At 40.3% G+C, this 21,328-nt stretch overlaps 1 protein-coding gene across 1 annotated transcript; it reads left to right on the top strand.

Annotated features, from left to right (window-relative positions):
- Positions 1 to 1,597: 1,597 nt before the first annotated feature.
- T265_14390 (hypothetical protein) lies at positions 1,598 to 16,370 on the top strand (the record flags this gene model as incomplete). The annotated part of the gene is made up of 5 exons (XM_009173425.1): positions 1,598 to 1,649; positions 6,445 to 6,554; positions 8,002 to 8,231; positions 14,265 to 14,391; positions 16,173 to 16,370. Coding segments are annotated over 5 exons (717 nt in total), but the record flags the coding sequence as incomplete, so codon positions are not given.
- Positions 16,371 to 21,328: the final 4,958 nt, after the last annotated feature.

The following is a 21,328-nucleotide window of genomic DNA, read 5'->3' as shown; positions in this document are numbered from 1 at the left end:
CAGGATCTTCAACAAAAATGAAACAGTTCTATAATGCCTTTCGGATTTTTGGCATAGATTACTCTGTTCTACAAGATAAAATCCCGGTTGAAACTCCCTAATTTTCCCATGCTATCAGAAAAGTATTAGTAGCTCAGTAGAGGCAGCAAGCCCTAAGGTGCATGTACCCTCAATCTGAAGTCCTCATTCGAGTAGCCTATCACCCAGTGGTAACGTGATGCGAATTCCGTGATTCAAGGGTGGGTGGTGTTATATCCAATATAAATGCTAGTTAACCCCACCGCCGATCAGCCGCTCGTACTCGATAAAGTCAGTCTTCGACCATTAGTCGTTTTTTTCAGGGGTTCGAAACTTTCTGGAGTTTCGTGAGGCGTGTACTGCTAAGTGATTCTCATTAAAGATAAAACGGCTACACAGTTCTGGGATTTTCAGTTGGGATCACTTTGAGCCAACATATGAAAGACGTTGTTCACTTTGGGTTCATTTTCTGGTCTCTAGCGCTTTGATTGCAATCCAGTTTCCGGTAACGTAACTCTTACGCCAAGCATCTTCTTGGTATTCGTAAAAGTTACGCCTAAAACACAAAACTCCAAAATGAATAGAATAAGCAAGGTTCTGTGTGAGTAGTCGTGTAGTGTAAATAGCAACCGCTTGAGAATTGTGGAATAAGGTCAAGTAGATCAAGCTGTACTGGTTCAAAGCGTGTAACGACAGAACAGGTGGGTCGCTCTTCGTCTGTATCGAGGGAATTAAGACACAACATTCGGAAGAATGCGGATGGCGGCGGTAGTAGTCTTTGTTAGACATACTGTGTTGGTCAAAATAGAGTACGCTGTTATAAACGAAAAAGAGGGCGATGATTCGTGCGTAGACATACTCCTTCTCGGATTCATGCGCCCATAAATTCTTCATTTACACCATCTTCGCATCATCATAGGTGTCTATCTCTGTTGCCGACTATCTGGCATTTTACTGTTACTTTGCAAGGTATTACTCGCAGATTTCTTTCTTTTTCCTTCTCTGAAATGCTACCCTGTTCCATCCATTTTACGCTTCATTCAGACCAATTCAGCGTCCATTCAGATATCATCAATGAGAATCAATGGGATCTCCATGTAAATGTCCCCTTCGATTGTCGAAACCATTTGCATGCAAGAATTAGGCACAATAAGTTATGCCAGGCGTCTGGGTGACACCAAAGCAATCGGACCCTTGTTCAACAACTCAAAGTTTTGAACATCTACGAAAGTCCCACAAACTGTCTGTGTCCGACAAACACGCCATTTCGGATGTAGAAATTCGAAAAAATAGCAAAATGCACAAACGCTGCTTACAGTATCCGAGACTTACAAACCCGTGTCTAGATTTAAACCTTTGGGGAGGGACCAGTGGATGGGTTAACGGATACTGCGAAGCTCACAAAAAGAGGTGGCCGTTCACCCAGTGAGAATAAATCAGTGAAAGAAAACTTATTGGCTGACTCTCTGCGAACGGATAAATGGTCCTCATCTTTTCCAGTGAAGCATTGTTTGTTGGTAAATTGTTCGTTGTTTTTACGCTCACATAAATGCACGACAATTAGGTAGCACTCTGCTAGATGCCCACAAACATCAATGAAATATTTCCTCCAATCACATTGGAACGAGTAGGTTAGTTATCGTTGGTATAATTACATTGAATTTCTTCAGACCTATTCCATCTGTCGGTGGGGTAATTGATGAACAATATGCATCTGCGATACGAAGTGAGTTTTGCATTCATCCTTGTCGATAGATGTGAAAATAGTCAACATCATGGCTAATGCCAAGAAGAATACCCCTTGCATTGCAGCTGGTGGGAACTGAAGATGCTAGTCGAAATACCTGTACGCGATTACCGGTACAAACTAATTCACAGTGTGATATAGTGTTGCATGGTCCACTTTTGTTTAGGAACCTGTAGATGGGTTGTCAAATCTGTTTTGTTACAACCAAAGAGAGTTTGCACAGCTCGGGAGGAAATTTTATACGTAAGTTAACCTGTAATCCATAATCCCTTGGCAACGAAAATGAATCAGATGGAATGCATCACAAAATATCCACTATGGATAACCGAAGGTATAATCCTGGGTGCGTTAGTTAAACACCACTCGTGATTGCACAATGTTTCGTTTCATCTTTTTTGAAATGATTCAGATCTTATCAGTATGAAAAGCAACCTCTCTGATAAAAAAAACATTTTTTGTATTTTATGCAGAGATTGTTTCAGGAGACACGAAGACGTGAAGCTGCGGGAAACGTGCGTCCGCAGAAGCTCGAAGAGGTCATCACTCTTTTTGAATTCGCACATTGCTAACCAGGTTTTCTTCATTTTACATGGCAAATCTTCACGCCGAATGAAACGAGCTCATTGTGACAAACTGATTTTGTATCTTCATACCCAACTATATCCTCCTTATCGATCAGCCAGTTCATTTTACGCTACGCTTGAATAAAAATAACCACCAAATATGACCTTTGCATGAGTACTGGTGATATGAAAATCGCGTGATCATTGGAGGCTGTTTGGAGCAATCAGTTTTTCGGATAAGGTACCTCCAATGTAACTTGCACTTACATTCGCATTAAAATCTTTAATAGTACCAAGCACATTTTGTACTGAGTAATCTACATTTAGTTTGTGAAGAAAACGCGGTGAGGAAAATTCTGTCCGGTTTTTTGAATTGGTGACTCAGATTTGACTCGAGACGGCACCGACTGACGTCGGCACGTTTTACTTGCCAGCACCCCGCCGACACTTGACCAAATTCAGCTGAAGCCTCCCCGACAGCGTAACATTTTCGCCGTTTTTATGGAGGATATTCAGTTCTAAGCGTGTTTCCGTGCCCCCAGGATTAATTGCTCATGTTTCTACATGCACTTTTATATGAATATGGCGTGCGTTGCCTTATGACCAAGGGCGTACTATAAGTGAATGCTGTCTACAAGTATTCTCCACCAGTACAGGAGAAACTGCTTCACTTTACTCTGCAGTTTTGCGTTTCAACTAAGTTAACTGAATGTTTTGATTAAGAGTTTATTCTGTAAGCAGAGCCACTCCATGCTAAAATGCCATGAAGCATTGTACAACTTTTTCATTCCTATTGAGAATCATTAGTAGTGCAAATCCACGAAACCTTGGGCAGTTTAGAACTCGCAACTTTCCACCTAGTTGCCTGAAAACTTAATCGTTCAGTGACAACCAACATATCAGCAATGTGTGACTCACACTTAGACAAGATATAGCCTCACTCATCCCTGAATCACGAAATCCACGTCACATTTTGAGTGAGACCGTCGTCGAGTGACCGGAAAACGGACTCATTGTGTGGCTTATTCTTCTTCTGAGATACATAGGATTTGTGAGGTTCCAAGTGAGATTTCTTGTAGTAAACTAAGGTGTATTATACGTCTCGCGTAAGATCTCATCAGAAATTGTATTATTTCTGAATCAGTTTCCACCACAAAACACTACCAGCAGTGGTGGGAGTCATTCACGGCAAGAAATGTGATTACGTAAGATAAAACTAATGAAAAACCCAGTTTTTCAGTGCAAAAATCTCTGAGTGTGCGGCTAAATTTTTTTCATAGCAGTGTTACTAAAAATTCCGATTTCCTGGTGTCCTGCGTTTGAATGAAGCAACAGATAGACCAGATAATGAGGCTGTGTGAAATAGGAGAGATCGTTTAAGGTTACTCTTGTATATGCACACGTTTGTTGAATTTCCGGCCTCAGCACTTGGTATGCATATAAGTTGTTAAACTACGCATATCTCACTCAAATTATTCTTAGATTTCCTAGAATATCCCGTACAAGTTTTGACAGGTGATTTTTTTACGTGTTTCCATTGCCTGTGTTTCCTTATTTCATACATAATGTGCGTCTCAGACACTCTTACCTTGGTTTGTGGGTACACTCAATTTAAACGCACCGGCTTTGCTGCTTGTTATTCCATCAACCAATCTGAAGAGTCCTTTAAACCGTGTTTACTTAGATCTGATAATGGCAGAGATTTTCCAGTTCGAAGCGTATGACGATCTCAAATATTTGAAAAAAATGAACAAGCTGCTGTCATCGAAAACCGCTGGATGCAGCAGTTGGCTTTGACTAATCACTGGCAAAACTTTAGGCTTTGGAAAAGCCATATTCTAAACAAACAGTGCATTGGTATACTTCAATTTTAGGTGATTTGCAGCGTTTATCATTTATGTCTCTTCAAAGTGAAAACTCGATACGATAGCCTCTGAAAAAACATGCAACTTTAACAGTTTTTCCGTCATTATTGCGAAAAGCCAAACCATTACAATTTTATTTAAGCTGCTGAAGAGAACTAGCCTTGATCTATTTGGTCATTTGAGCAGGCAGTTGTTACTGGTGATAGACTAGTTGTTCGCCGACAGACAGGCCATCTGTTTTGGTGTGTCTTGGAATGGAGGATTTTATTGTGACATAAAGTTTACGATTAATTCAACATCCGTTTATTTAACAAACGATATCATCTTTTTTGTTTTACGACGCCGACGTTATAATAATAGTAATAGTAGCAATAATAATAGTATCGCACATTTTATACATGGAATATATTATTATTACAGTATTCCAGAGATTATTTAGGCAAATATTTTATTGATTCTCGTCTGTTTAATAATATTGGGTAAAGATCATCATATTGGACTGAACTGAACCACCATGGTCATACATGAAATTGTTAAAGCGATCACTTAATAATCGCACAACTGATCGCTCAATAAACTATTTCATGCACTCCTAAATATTACTGGATCTTGTGACGCGGCACCTCACACGGTCCACCACAAAACACACAACGCATGGGGCCACCTTCATATGTGGTATATCAGCAGTTCAAAAATTTGGCGTGGGGATATTGTTCCGCCATTATCAGCCACTCCATTCTTCAAGTTTAAAAAAAGACGGTGATGTGAGAAAGCCTAAAATACGGATTTTTCTGTTCCTATTTGAGATTTTGTTGATATCGGTTATGGGGCCTGTAGGTAATCGGGTAGAGAAAGCTCCCCCAATGGAAGTTTTAAATTTCGGGATTGTTCTTTGGAAGGACAGCTGCTTGTAGGGGGGTTATTGTGTGAATTGAAACGTTTTGAAAATTTTCATGTTACAAGTGACATGAGAAACTTCGGCTTACTGGGCCTTATCAGTATGGTTGAACTTACTTGATCAAGTGTTGTGCAGTGCAGCATTACTGGGTACCTTGATTCCCCAAGGCCATTAGTGTGTAGCAACGTTTATTACCTGATCTTTTTCTCTTTCGTATGCGTCTTCGAGCATGTTGCAGAATGTTATGACATTCTGAATAAAAATTCCGGTTGAAATTACATTTTATTGTGAAATTCCTCCCTTCGAACATATGAACTTTGTTTTCCTGTCTACACCTCTCAAACAGCACGTGTATAAGATGATAGAGGGGAAACCGAATGAAGCTTAAAGACATTAATGTAAAGCCCGAATCCTGAGTGTCGGAGTATTAACCAACAATTCTAATTATCCGTCTTTCGGGAAATCCATATATTTCTATACAAGCAGGTTTCAACTTAATACGTTTAAAGGGTTATTCATTATGCCTACTAAATCAAAAATGAAAGTGATAATTTCTAACTTTAGCTTCAAGTGTCATATTAATGAGTCTATATGAATCCATAAGGTTAAATTGTGAGTCGAGGTAGCTCATGTCATCTAACTAACTTAGAGCCTAAACAGGGAAGAACATCAAGAAAATTGAAAAAGCTAGGACGTAGCTTGTAGCTGAACAAATCTCCACAGTTAATGGTAATAAAAATGGGACACTAACTAAAACAGGGATGTCACTAATTTGCAGATGTATGTACTCCCTCAGACAGAACACAGCTCCCGGTGCAGTCAATGGTGTACACTGTCGGTGAGCTCCGAGTGGAGTTATACACCAGTCCGCTACTTCCGCTTTGAGGCAAAATTACCACAATAATCAGATTAGGACAAAAAAGGACTTTTGAAATACACGTGAGATTGATTTGAAGGGAACTCCGTAACTACCAATGAGCAAACCAGGTTGATCAAATGAATTTAGGCTTAACCTGACAAGCTAAGTTGGTCCGGTTAAAGCACTTACGTATACACCTCAATGAGTAGTTCTTCAAACTACCAATAACGTCACACTGATGTGGGGCTGTGATTGGCCAGAACGAAGCATTGTGCCATTATTGGTGGCTTTGAGCACAAATATGGAGTTCATATGTTCAGATTTTCGAGTACCCATTGCCAGCTTTGAATTCAACCGTCAAAAATGCATCTAAAGCTTTTGCTGCTCACTTATATATCAACAGGTAACATCTCATGCAACACCATACACAGTCTAAAAATCTTTGCGTAATTTATGCGGTTTTTGTGTCTTCACCTGCTTATATCCCGTTTCAGTGCCACTCCGAACTTACTCCATCGAATGTCAAACGTGCACCGACTGTAAACTTCCAATTGGTGGAACTGGAACCACAGCAGTGGCGGCAACAACCTGTGATGAATGCCGCGTACGTATTACTATTTTGCTTACGTTGGGCATTTTGAAAACATTATATTCTGGATGCACGTAAACCCCATAAAGTGCACCAGATCATGATCAAACCGAGTTTCAAGTAACGGGTATTATTTGATCTTACTCCTCAAATTTTATTTAGTATGAAGATAGAACCCACTTGGAACAAATTTTAATTGCGCTACTTACACACGCTTTTTTCGTTTTTCCGTTGTCACTCTGTGCAGATTCTGCAACAGGTATCCTGCCACCTACAAGATACCTTTGTTGGTTTTTGTAACAGTACTTTGACAGCAGTGTGATTATTAGGAAGCGTATTGCGATTATTCTGTACTGATTTAGTGAGATTTCACTCAACCCCTTAGTGTGGCTCAGGTAATTCATGATAATTGGTCCGAAATAATTGCTTCGGATTGTTTCGGCGTATTTTTATATAAAAAGTGAGCGGTGCTGACTGACTGAACCTTGTGAAATGTCGGGTTGTCTTGCATTGCGTCACCCCATTCTTCGGCGGATTCACTTCAACCGGTGTTGCAACCGTGGAACGAAACACCACGCTTGCCCACGACAACATTGTCGAATAGTTCAAACCAGAACAAAGGGTGACAGTGTAGCGTGCCTTCTATAGTTTAGATGCATATTGCTTTAAAGTGATAGTCGAGTTAAAGATATGAATCAATAAAGCTTTCTCACCATCGAGTAAATAGGACATGTGTGAACCAGAAAGTGTCCCCTTTTGGGTTCTAAAGAGTTTCTTCCTCTGATGAATCCAGTGTTCGTCTATGCGTGAGCCACGCCAAATTGCAGTGGACTAATGATATTTCGCTTTCTAATACAGAACACTGAGTACGACTGCAAAAAACTACGATAGCTTAACTCTACAGATAATATATACATAATATGTACATAATATACATAATATGTCATGTTATATATATAATAGGATATAGGGTAAATTGGCTAAATATTATTTGAACCAACTCGATTGAGAACAAAGTCTCAACAAAAGGATGTTTCACTTTTATTAGACCCAACTTCCATTATTATTTAAGAACATATGGAAAATGCTCCCAACTTTTAAAGGTATTTGTCTTTTTCTTTGCCCATTAAAAAACCACTGTGGCTTAAAACACCCTAGTTTTATCATGTTTACTTGTCTCTGTCAATCAGGAGGAAACTTTTTCTGTAAGGAAAATCATTCTTGCGCATATGCACACAAAGATGTTGAAAATTCTGGACAACCGTACCTTGACAATAGAAAATAATAGTAACCTATTGCTGAACTATTATTTATACCCCAACCAAAAACTGCTTTTCAGTTTCTGGACCGTTTTCCATGTCCGACAGCATCTTGCGCTGTCGAGGATAAGAGACACTGGCCAATTTCTATGGCTCTTGAATACTTTGCTATTCCCCAACTCATCATATTTCACTATTTTCAGCTTGTTATTACATTCACTAAGGGGAAGACAAGCAAAATCGATGCCCATTGCATTGCCACGGGTGACGTATGTGACTATGGTATTTCAAAAAATTCCGATCAATCCACAGTCGTAGCGGCCTGCTGTGACACCGACAACTGTAACACTGTGCCAGCATTTGCAGGAAAACTTTTGTACACAAGCTTTTCGCTGTTCACTCCAATCTTTACTACAGCATATTTTCTTAAATTGTAAAACCATTTACGCAGACTTTTCACATATTATTCTCTACTCTACACACCAGTGTACTTCCTCTCAGGTGGTTTTCTTGAGCAACTAAAAGCGCGCAATTTATGACAGTTTACTTGCTTCTTCCGCATTATGTAAAAGTACAATTGTGAGTTCATCTTTCATATGAGTAATAACATCATTCTGGTGCAGGAAATAAGAACCGCGTTTTTGTTGGGTGAAAAATTCGGGTGGGTTAGGAAAGTACCCTCCAAACGACATTGGGCAGATCATCCACAAAACAAAACATTTCTGGCAGCTATGAGCGTCCAAATCTACAGCTCTCACCAGTTAAGCTGAGCTTTCCACATTGTGAGGAGTAAGGCTTATTGAAGGATTTGTAAAATAACTTCATGCTGAGTCTTTTTACGTCTAATTAAAGAAAACGAAGTAGTTAATATTTCTTTGTTTTACCACTTGCATTTTCCAGCATCGGCAGGTCAAACTTGAAATGTGTGCATAGCGCAAAATTTCCATTGCACTGCTAAAAGTAGTGCTGAACTTCCTCGCTTTGCAAGAAACAGAACTTTTCCGCACCAAAATTGTAGCTCCTTTAAGGTTTCAAAGTAAATTTTTTATCTCGTTCAAAAGACTTTAGTAACCTAGACTATGCGGCTCATGAACGAAACTCAATAATATGGTGCGTAAGCTAAGTACCATTAAAGACAATAGTTATTGATACATCCACCGTTCAAAAATAATGTTAAACAAAGTGCTTTCAAACTGAACTGTTATAAACATCCTCTGTAACAGTTGATATCATTCAAGGGTTGCGAAAGAGATTTATTATATATGACGTAAAAGGCTTCAAGCAAATATAAAAATAATGGGAATGCCAACGATCTACCCAAGCACGCATAGTGCGAACGAAAAGATGAGGTCTTTCAACGGGATTTGACCCTGCTACCTCCCGCTTGCGTATCTGAGTGGTATCAACTTCTGATCCGTTATGAAAGTCAAATGATGAACTCACTTTGACACTGCCAGACATGAACGGTTGGTCCATTAGGCAGGGACGTGGCAAGACGATGTAAAATCAAGTTCATGTGTGCGACTTGAGACAGCATCCGCGGCAGCTCAGATGGCTGAGTACTTGTCCGGTAAGCTGCAAGTTGTGGATTCGAGTCCCGTCCAAGAGCACCAATTTTTTGTTTGTGTGCTTCAAATTTTTCCGAATCTTCACCTTACATTAACGTACCTTAACCGAGAGCGGAATTCGAAAGTATTATGGGGATGCTAGTCATACTCTTACTCAAAGCATAAACGATTGTATTCGTGGATCTCGTGCAGATATGAAGAAGGCTTCAGTAAGTGGAAACCGAAAGATAAGTTGGTCCTTGTTCAAATCTGTCCATGAAAGTTCTCTGCTGTACATACACATATAGAAAAACATGTCGTTAGGAACCCACCGAATAAAATGTGGCGTCAAACAAAAGTGATAGAAGTTCGCCAAAATTTATTGACACCTTTACAAATTGTGTTTCGATGCACAGCTGAAACAGGGTCCAAGGAATTTTTCTTCTGTATCTCAGTAAATAGTTTTGCAGCAGTTGAAAAAAACGCCAGAATTAAGAATTGCTTACTATTTTGAGCTTGATCATGCCCGATCAATTTGCACGCTTCATACTGCATTACTGTCCAGTAATTATTTTCTCACTTTGATTGAAGTGGAGTTCTCTGCATCCATCTCCTAAATGCTTTCTGCATGATAGCCGTCAAGCGTATTTTAGATAATTCATCTTACAATAACCTTGTTGTCGCAAAAAAATATTCCACTAACCCCTAATACATTGAAAATGTTCCACGAGAGGACCGGTTATTGGGATGATTTCTACGCAAATTGGAAGTATACGTCGCAAAATGAGCCAGATACAGAGCACCAGAATGTCCGTCCATACTTTTTCAGTATTCTAAGAAAAAAACACAGTCTTTTGGTTACAAATGCAACTTTGACTTCTTATTTGTTGAAAACTACTCGTAATTTTGAATATCATAGGGAAATTCGTGGTTCCACTTTTTTTCACTTCAGAATGTTTTTTTGGTCAAAAAGTGGGCAAAGCAAAACTACATTCCTATCCAAATGAGTAAAGTTCGCCAGAATGAGTTCAGCAGATGATTGCCGGATGTATTACCGGGAAAAGTTTCACAAAAGCTTCTTCAGTAAGCTTGCAAAGTTTTAAGGCAACCAAATAGGCATCAGAAGAAACCCAGTTCTACTATGGGACTAAACAAACGCCAAGTGTTGGTTAGATATTCCTGTCGGCTAAAAATATTCATCACTTGGTGAAGAAGATCAAGCTTTGAGGTCATTAAAAGTGGTCGGTAGTTTGCGTTCAGGTAAACAGCAGAATCTATCACTCATTCAACAAAACTTGTTTAAGGTCTTGCATAGCACCCAAATGTCAGGCTGTCAAGTTGTCAGATACGTCGTTTGCTTTTTCTTGGGTTGCATTTTCAGTAGATAAGTCACTCCCCAAATGGGAGGGCATTTAACTACGCGACGCTTATCCAATATTCTTAGCCACGCTGATCAGTTCATCCACGGCCTTAGGACAGAACTCTCAACTAATTTAATATCAGAGCGACAGAAGTAAAATGTATCTCAGGTTAACCGGACAAATACAAACAATGCGACGACGGAAAAGTTAATCCGTCTACAAATTACTGTAGTGTACCGAATTTCATGGAAGGGAAAATAGGAAATGGATCGGAACGCTCGCTATTTCGAATAAACCCGGAACGTCTGCGATGTTTCAAAAGGTCCCTAAAGCAACTAACATAATAGTGGCATTCTTCACTGGCGGGGTAAAAAGACCGCCTGCTGGTCGATAAAACCAGAGACTAATTACAACCGCAAACGTGATGAATGCATTAAAAACTGCACTAGAGTTCACATTCCAGAAATTTTCACCGAAACTGGTGAGTATAGGAGCGGAATAAACTGATCACTAAAACTCGGGTAAGTATCAAGGACTTGTCAAGGACTCAGCATTAATAGAGTATGCACCACGTACAAGACAACAGATTTAGAAATTGTCCTTGTTTGTAGGCGAAGATGATGGTTAGTAGTCGAAACGGAGAGGGCCACCGAGTGTCCCAGTGTAAACAGTAGGATTGAAAGTGAGCGGCCAACTGGAGACGCAAAGATGTGCGATTATCAGTGAATACAGGACATAAACAAAAGTGGTATCAGATCCGAAATCACTCCCCAAGCTGACCAAAAGCCATGAAATCTTTTCCACATTCCACTTTTTCTAACGTTGACTCACATTATTCACTCCGTCCTGAAACGGAAAGATTGAGTCCGAAAGACGACCAAAGGGATAACACACTACGCCACCCTACCAACTGACAGCAATTTTTATCAAACAGACAGCAGTTTTTTGTCCGTCAGTTGCTAACGTTTTCGCCGATCGTTTCTCAGTCTGTTTTAAAACTTGACCAGGATGACAACTTACTCCCCTAGTCTGTGAAGCTTTTCTGTCAAAAGTACAACACTGCCAAGTAGCAAACCCTCCGACCATTTCTCAGAGAATTCGGAAAACCACACTATAAAACTAATGCAGTGAGCAAAATGACAGAACTACTGGAAGATCGGTATTATACATAGAGATTGTCATATCGTCGCTGTAGTCAGTTGAGGCAGCTCGTATTATGAGGCAGAATAAATAGTTTGTGGCCTAATTGTTGTAACTTCTCTGGGATCACTTATCTACAAAAGCACCTCGGTTGAAAGAAGAGGGAGCTTTTTTGTCTCATGATCTGTTGCCTCATCTAGTGTCACTAAGTTGTGGTCGTTTTCGGTTCTTGAACATGGCAAGATCCACACTAGTCAGTAGAAACGTTCTTCACCTGGAAACTGACAGTGAAGCGGGCTACCCGACCTTGCTCACTGTTGTTTGCAACTTTGACCTCGAACGCAGAAAGAGAGTTGGTTGTGTTTATTGTATTCACTTCCGAAGTGTTGTATTCAACTTCACCAAACAAGCAGGACACTTGAATTGAGAATTAAGTAAGGACAGGCCCCGATGAAAGTAAAACATGCGTTAAATTTCATCTCCGTTGCCTGAGGTAAACACGCTTGGAAGAGTAAAGCTGGTGTCCTTAGAAATTCCAGATGGCTAGTTGTTCGAGACGTCAGACTAATCAGTGGAGTGAATGAAAAAAAATAGTCTGTCAGAATTGTCTCCTAATCATTAGAAGATGCAACATGGGTAATTTTGTACAGTCTCTCCAGGAAATTGGACTGAATGGGACTGAATGGTTGGCCTGCAACAATCTTATTTCCTTCAGTAGAAACCGTATACCACCCAACGAAAACAGTTCATTCCTACCTGGTGACTATTTGCCTGAAAACGTCGTCCTTTGAAACCGTGCCCCGTTCAGTCTTAACAAAAAAGCACTGTAGGCATTACAGAAACCTAGCAAGAGCTGAGACAAAATTCACAGTATAACGACGGAATGGGTCTTGCTAGCCGCATTTGGATGCGATCCCTCCCGAAGTGGCAAGCGCCTCAAAAATTTCATGCTACTGTGGAAACAAAACGTCTTCTGCTACCCGATGAAAGCTTACTTTAATGACTAATTCATTTGTGAATCCCTGGTTTAAAAGAAACTACTTTCAGCCCGTCTCAGCGGGCAACCTCTCCTTACGGATGTTTGTACTGCGTAAAGCCTATTGTTGAGGAACCAGTTGAAGTTAGCAGAAGAAAGTGCACCCATGGAGACGGTACTATTTCTAAGGGCAGTAGTAAATGCGAGGCTGCTAAACGTTCCGTCATCAAATTCATTAGTTTTCTTTCCGAGAGGATAGCAAAACATGCCTTTGTAAGGAAACTCTTTTTGCCATGGAATTTCAAAGATATCACAACATACCGCTATGTGTTTACAACCTAGTCAGCATTTTCTACAATTTAGTTGTTTTTTGCCACATCGGGCCTTAGCACAGTACAGCCTATTGCGAAAATGGAACAAATATCAAATTATAGAGTGTTCTAAGAACCATTTTACAGAATTTCCTTGGGTCAGGCACGACGTGTGGTGTAGCGGCCCAGACAGGGGCGATCTGCGGAAGAAGTAAAGTCTTCAGGTTCTCTTCGCATGTAGTACCGGAAGAGTTCGAATGATACTTGATAACTTAACTCTTACCTCTTTTCTGAACTGAACACCTTAGAAGACAGAACCAAAGTGGTCTCTCCTGCTACAGTACGCTTTCAAGCACAGCCCCAAGCTGGCCTGAGATAGAGATACATGCGTTCAAAGTAGTTTCCAGAGAAAGGCAACCATACAAAACATCGATAGCTAGCAGAGAGTACTTTGTTGCCGTTTTTTCACATTTAGTTATGAAATAATGCTTTTGTCTTTTGGAGATCAGAGTGACACATTTCAAAGGATTCGAATATCACTTAAACAGGGATTGAAACAGCGATGACCTCGATTACCAAAGAGGTGATATAATTTAGCAGCCCACGCACTTCTTCACTCGGCAGTGGCTCAATATGCGTCCATTTCTGAGGGGATAATTCGCATAGAATGCAATATCCCGCGGTCTTTAGCTTTAGTTCTGCCTCTTTAGTTACTCCTTAAAAACGGAAGGTATAGGGTGTCTGTATGAGTTGGCTGAAAATCGGTTGGTGAGTGAGTTTACTGGATGTCTTGCAGATTTCCAAATTTAGAAAGGCGCAGATGAGACACAAGCGGCGTCAAACTGGTGAAGCAGAGGTGCTTCCATCTTTAAGTTTGTATGATTCGTACAAGTTAAACTTGTCTATCTGCCTTGGTTTATGCTCAGTTTTTCTCCTAAAGTATGTGATGTGGGCTGTCATAAGGGTTGTACACTAATTTGATGCGGCCTGAACACAGTAGACCCACTCTGAAGCCTAACAAATACTTCCGAGTAAGTAAGTGAGTCACTCGATTGCGTTATCTCTAGTATGACTAAGTAGTTGACTGAGTCAGCTGTTTCGGCTGTTTTGAATTTGCCTATTTTCAAATAGAGTAGCTTACTCTAAATACGGGTTCAAGAAGAAACATCTCCACGTGGTATACCTCACTACAAATGACAACAGCATCTGTGGAATAGCTTGCCATTTGTTTAAACTCAACATGGTTGCATTCATAATGGTGGGTACACGAAAATAATCACACTAATGAATCAAAATTACGTCACAATTTAGTCACACATAGGTTCGTGTATTTTACAGCTTTAAGGCTGCTGGTAACTAATGTAATTGCAGTGATTTTGGGGGTAGAATGGCTGACTCCTTTTCGCTCGGATATAAGTGATACATTATAAATAAAATACGGTTCTGATCGGAATCTAGTTTGTGTTGCCCTTAACCTGTTGTTTGAAGAGTTTAAACTGCCTATGGAGAAGTTTTATTGTCAACACGATGGCAATTTTTCGGACGGTACAAGTAGTCTCTATGAGTAAATGGCCATTGTACCTCTGTATTATACATATTATACACATCAGATTTTGTTATTCACACTTTGTCACTGTTTGGTTAGAGGATTGGAATTGTAGCGAGGTTTCGACTTCTTTGCCCATAGACCATGATCAGGGCTCTCATCCTGCTTATAAATCAAAAGTATTTCGTCACATCCGTGAGCCAAAGTGTTGGCATAAATCATTAGTTAAGTCAAGGCTGATGCGTGTTTGAGCTTTACACCTTACGACATTTATTATGTTGGGTTCCTCTCCTTTAAGTAATTAGAATTTTAATACACCACAATCCTTGCAGCTTGTGCTTTGGAGAGACCTTCATACCCATAAGGTGCGTAGCCTTACGAAACACAGTCGTTGTAGCTCATCTTTACGCGATTACACGCAGCAACACGCAACCACACGAACACGACCCTAGTTCTCAAGACCCAGTGATGTGTTAGGCAAACTGAGTTAGCTGCAGCTCGCCTCGGTATCGTCATACTTTTAGGGTTAAGGTATCTGTTGCTGCTATCGCAATTCAGCAAACAGTATGACTTCACTACTCTTGTGGTCTTGCATTACACCGCATCTCCTTGTAAAAGCCAGCCATAAACTTTGTGCATAACATCTTCAAGTTTTCTCTTTGGGATGCAAATGCCCGCGCAAAAAGAGCATGATTAAAAACAATAAAGAATCGCGTGAACAGCCGATCAAATTCTAGGATCAGCAAAGGGAAATTCGCAAGCTGGATAAAGCAAAATCTAACTGGTTACTTGAGCGCTCAGTGAGTAGATTCATAGATTATCAGTTGGGTACTCAGAAAAGGAAAAGGGTTTGCTACACAGTATTAAGTGTTTCGACGAAATGGACGTTTGCTTATATATAAACGGTGCGGTATTTGAAGGAGCGCTCAATTCCGAAAATATCGGCGATTTTCAGGCAAATAGTTACGAGTGGATCGTGAGGTTTAGACACTACAACTGAACATAGGATTCAAGACTTTTTGATTGGAAGTAAATACTATTGATGTGTCAAGCAGCCTCTGTTGAACCTTCATTGGGAAGGCCCTGCGTTTCTTGCGAAACATTGGTGATCCATCCTCAAACCAACCTTCAGCAGGAGACCCTTCCACGTTTTTAAAAAAACCCACTGAATAGAACAGTGCCTAAACCTAAATAGCGAAGTGACTTCAAAGAACTGTGGATTGGACCCACTGTAGTTACGCATCATGGGAAAATCATTCGGGTACATTGGAACTTCTTTTTATGCCAAACCAATGCTTTCATAATGACTCGAGTCAGAATAAACCAAAGATAAAAAAGCCTTATTTCTAAAAAAAAGCGTAAAAAAGCTCCATTTGTTCACGGAATATATCGTCAGAATTTCGCAAAACCCTAAGTATTGCAAGTTGGCTGATGACTTTGCGAGGTTGAGAGCTATTTCTCTTCTAGTTGCGCGAGTGTACATTCATTTTCAGAAATTGTCCTTTTCGGGTCGACAGTTCTTTTGTTTCATTGGTTGCATTGAACCACGGAAACAAATGCGTCTACGGTTTTCCGATAGCTCTAGTCCCGCACTGCCAAAATGTTTGACCTTAAGAAAGACACTAAACTTCACCTCCGTGAGACGAATAGCTGCGGTCAACCGTGACTGCAAAATTTTTCATCAACAGGCCGGTGAGATCACATGAAAAGTACTGAGTTTTCGGTATCAATTGGTAGATAATCTGAATTTCCCTTGGTATATTAAACAAGACCCACTTAACTCAAACCTATGTGGTTGCTAAAGATGGAAGTAGCATGCTGCTGACAGTTTACGTCAAAACATCCAGGATTATTTCACCAAAGTGTCCGAGAGACCATAGAAATGCAAATCTTTAAGGCGGAATCTAACAGTGCCAAATGGATTACTACATTATTACTACGCAATTACCACCACAGTACTACCAGATGCTAAATATGGGCTAATTATTGGCATGATTTGTGAAAGGAATCTTGCCAAAGTCTCTGTTTACGCAGTGTTGTATGACCGTGGATTTCATCCAGTTTTTGCAAACACGTTGGAGCCAGTGGGATTTCTGATCCACATGTTTTGGTCGCCGGAACGCTCGTATAAGGTTACCAACCAGCTACATGGCTTTTTTCTAACTAGACCGCATTATCTCACCATTTACGTATGGTACCTCCTTAAATGTTTACAATGACAATTCACCTCAGGCTATACCAATTACTTAACAGCTTGATTTATAATGACCATATACTGCATCAAGATAGTGAATTGCAAAGAATATCTGAGGAAAAATCTGATCATTTGTGCACAAGATATTATTAATAATATTATTAATAATAGTTCACATACAACAAGCAGTACCTGTAAAGTAGCCTCTGTGGTACACTGGCCAATAATCCACTGTTCGCAGTAAATTCATGTTCATATCTTTTTCTGCTCTAACGATAAGTGATTTCGACAACACAGCAGCATTAGAACCAAAGAATGATAGTAAACTGATACAATAGACTGCCCTCAGCATAATCATTTTTTCGCTTAGTCCTACCGCGACCACTGTGCTGTGACACGATTCCTATACGATGGCTAGGATATGCACGTACGTTTTGTGTCAGTTCGCTCAGGAAAGGAGCACAACTACGCGGACCTGATTATCTCACGGTGAAACACAAAAGTTCTGGCGCCTCAGATATGCTTAAGCATATCTTTTGACTGGACAGGGACTACTGAAGTTTGATGCATGTTCTAGGACTGGTGGTTTGATATTTGCTATCTGCTAAATACTACTGCGGTACGGTCTGAACCGTATATTCCAGTCGACCAAAATTTCCTAGTGATTTGAGAGGAAGAAAATTCCTCATCCTATTTTGCAAATAGTTCTGCAGTCAGAGGAAATCACAGTTGGTCGCGTTAATACTATTTGTTTTGAGTCACGTTTGCACATGCAGACAGAAAAGTATATGGATAAGATTTTGTGTGCGTTACAAACATGGAACTCTGAGTCTGTGCCTTCATTTGGGTCCTACTCATAGGGTTCTAAAGAAGCAAGTAGTAAAACGCGGTCTGTAGCCAAAAATAACCTCATAATCACTCTGGTGTTAACCTTTTCGGTAAGACACGGACAATTTAGGGGAGCCGTTGTGAGAAGTATTATCCCATTATCACCGCCTGGGTTGGGCAAATAATTTGATGCATTTGGCCGCAATTCCAATGGCCACATCTCGTACGAGTGGCTGCCTCGGATCAGTAGAACTCCGGGTGTCAGGTTTTGTGTAGCGAAAGTGTGGCCACTTTTGCAGACGAAGCCGTTAACACCTCTTATTACGGTAACAGCTTCATATCAACATAAGTATCGTTACAAGAAGAAAGGTGTTGCCAGTCCGACTGCTGTTCTATTTGCTTCAATGCAGCATTATTAGAGTAGAAAATTGGCCATCAGGGACGTTTCAAGCACAAAACTATTGTTTAAGGAGAACTATTTATTCCAAAGTAACCCGTTCTACTATATAGGGTTAAGTTTATGCTGTTTCTCTTATGGTGTGTAATCTAGCAGAGTTGCCCATAATGGAAATCAGAGACAATAATTTTCCTTGGACGTATATGTGAATCTATTCGCATAGCCCAATTAACCTGATCAACGGGGTTCATCGAAATCAATTTTCAGCAGTGCCATATTGTTAGTTGTTGGTTTTAGAGGACCTCAATCACTTTTTTGGAGAACATGTGGCTGGAGCTTGAGGAGTTCAGCCATTCTGTTGCCTCCGTTCCTATCAGGCCCCGGCAGCTGAGCACAGAGACAGTCACATGACTGTAAATAAGTTAGGTCCGAGTCAATTTTTTCGCTTAGTGTTTATCAATACTGTTGGAATTGAAGCGACCAAGCACAAAGTTAGATGAACAAACATTATATAGTTACAAACTTGCCAATAGTCAAAAAGCACCAGTTTCATTTGATCAGCCACAGTTATTAGCGAGAAGCGCCACCTTTTGAAACAAACCTACTGCTATCACATAAAATCACAGATTTAGTGCCATAACTTTTATCATTATTGTTATCTGTGTATGCGATTCACGCGTCCCATAAAAGTTAATTTTTGGTAGACGATACTGATTTTCAACCAACAATAGGACCTTTTGTTAACCTAGTCACTTTTCCAACTGACTAATACACTGACTATCAGAAACATTGGTCATTTCGCTGCTAGGAGTTTCCCATTGCTACTTTTTACCTTCAGATACCTTGCGTTCGGTTTTTCATAAACTTCTGGTTGTTCCATCCCTGTGGTACCCTAAGGCCTCATTCAACACTAGACTGCTCTTCAAGCTGTTCTCTGTCTATCCCTTTGAACCAAAATGTTTTCAGACAGGTTTTTGAAGGGTAAAGAATTTCCACCGAATCACGAAGTTTAACATTACTACTTTGATAACACATTGAGCTCTTTGCTGTATTTTGATATGCATTGCGAGAAACACTGTAGTTAATGACTCAGGACACGGAATATTTTACGTTGACCCAAATAACAGAGTTAGACTGTGCAGACGAGATTACTGTTTCGACGAGTTGTTAACACAGCGTCCTTAGTAGGAGCCATGAGTGGTACACAAGCGCCAACTACCAAGAAGACCTCTGCTTCCGGGGAAAACATTCCCTGACCAACACCCACAATATTGCATTACGAACGGGCCTCATTCGACAGGTGCTGCAGGAAGAAAGCGATGCACCACTCGTCACGATAGTAAAAAAAATAGCGCTAAAAATAGTAAAAAACGATAGCGCGTTAGAAAGCAAAAACGCGCTTAAATTGTCCCATGACCATTTAACTATGCGGAAGAGAACATGTGATAATAGAAATGCTCAAAAAATTTATGATAAGTATTCTTTTTCCACGCAAGAAGTAGTTGTAGCGTGACCAAAGTGAAGTTGTTTTATTAGAGGTCGAGTGGAAAGTTTGTTTCAATGATAACTAACCCAATTTAACGGTTAAATGGGTGACTTGGCTCAATTTATGCATAAAATTTGTTGGGATATCTGAGTTTAGCCCCCGTAATTTTTAACGAAATTCACTGCACCATTATGCAAAACCTGGCGCAAGACAGATTTAGCAGTTTTGTGGAGTGCAGTCCATACTATACGATGTTTTGATCATCGCCCAACAAACGATTGTGGTATGACTGACCCTACGAGTTCCAGAACCATGCTTCCACTCCTAGAACTACTCTGTCGCTGACCACTCCCATTGGCGTTAACAATGTGATTTCCACCCAAACAGTTACCGGGAACCCGTTTTAATAAATAATTAGTGGTATGCTTTGGCCTCCACAAAGAGCCATCACAGGGTTTGGTGGACAGGTAGTTCCTTCAGAGACTTTCCTGACACCTTTGCAGTTGCTTAACAAAAATAAATTAAAAAAGTTTTTCTTATAAAATGTTGCCTCCTCGTTGCCTCTCGATGACTACTGCGTTTCTATGTAAATTCTTCATGTGCAAAATAGTCATCATTGGCCACATCTAGTTGGAGCTAGAAAAATGCTGCATGTCGAAACACAGAATCAGTCAACACGTCTTTCTATATACTGGCATTATAAGGTATAAGGAAAAGACGTCTGCCTTATATTCACGGCGTTAAAGGTCGGCAAGTTGCAGTCGTAAAGTACTGACAACTGCGAATATTCATTTAAAGAACGATTCATACGTGTCTTCATTGTCTTCAGCACTTGATCGCAATTTGCGGGGCTCAGTATTCGCACAATGGAATTGAATTTTCGACCGCTGTGACGTGGCCATGATGGATGAAAACAATCAGGCAATTCGTCAAACTTCTGCGCCTCATTTGGGCATCCCTAGGTCTTAGCGATGCTGGGAAATTATTGCACCAGACTTTTCCGCCAGAGGTATGATTGTTCCAGTGGACACTGAAGATTGGCGATCTGCAAAAATGCGTGCGTAGATTAGCATTTTTTGGCTTGAGCACATTTGCAACAAAATTCAACATTTTGACCCAAAAATTGTTGCTCTACACTTAGTGGTTTTGCACTTAAGAGCATTGTGCGGCTAATGGGGGCCAATTTGTCCGAAGCCATGAACGTTTTGTGAAAGTCTTAGGTAAACATGGAGAGGCTATTGGTTCGCCAGTGGTCGTTCACATTTCCTAATCTTCACATCGGAAGTTAACTACTAACTCAGAGAACTTTACTGCGTACTTTATCCAAAGTGATTAGCCCATATCTGGATTTTACAAACTGATTAACCTCTTACTGTAAAAGAATCGGATGAATTTTCCCAAAAATTCGGTTTGAAGTAAAATATGGCAGCTTCCAACAAGTTGTTAGAGTACAACTTTTATTCTGGAGCAACCTTATATAATACTGACCTGCTTTCCCCTCTGTCTGATAAAGTAACTCTGAACGCTTTCTGACCGAATTCTGAATGCGATGAGCTTCGTAAAACAAAATATTTCAAGCATTGAACTTCTGAATGATCCAGGTGTTCGGCGAACAGACACGTTTGTTTGTTTCTGGTATGACGATCTAAAAACAACAGACGTTGCATTTAACGTAAAAGCACTCACCGCGTACACTGCTGTGGAGCTCGAATAACATCAGAACCCGAATCCAGCAATTTCCCTT

Source organism: Opisthorchis viverrini, assembly GCF_000715545.1.
Source record: "Opisthorchis viverrini unplaced genomic scaffold opera_v5_185, whole genome shotgun sequence".
NCBI classification, from domain to species: Eukaryota; Metazoa; Platyhelminthes; class Trematoda; order Opisthorchiida; family Opisthorchiidae; genus Opisthorchis; species Opisthorchis viverrini.
Note: the sequence above shows the minus strand (reverse complement) of the source record. Positions and strands in the feature narration are given on the sequence as shown.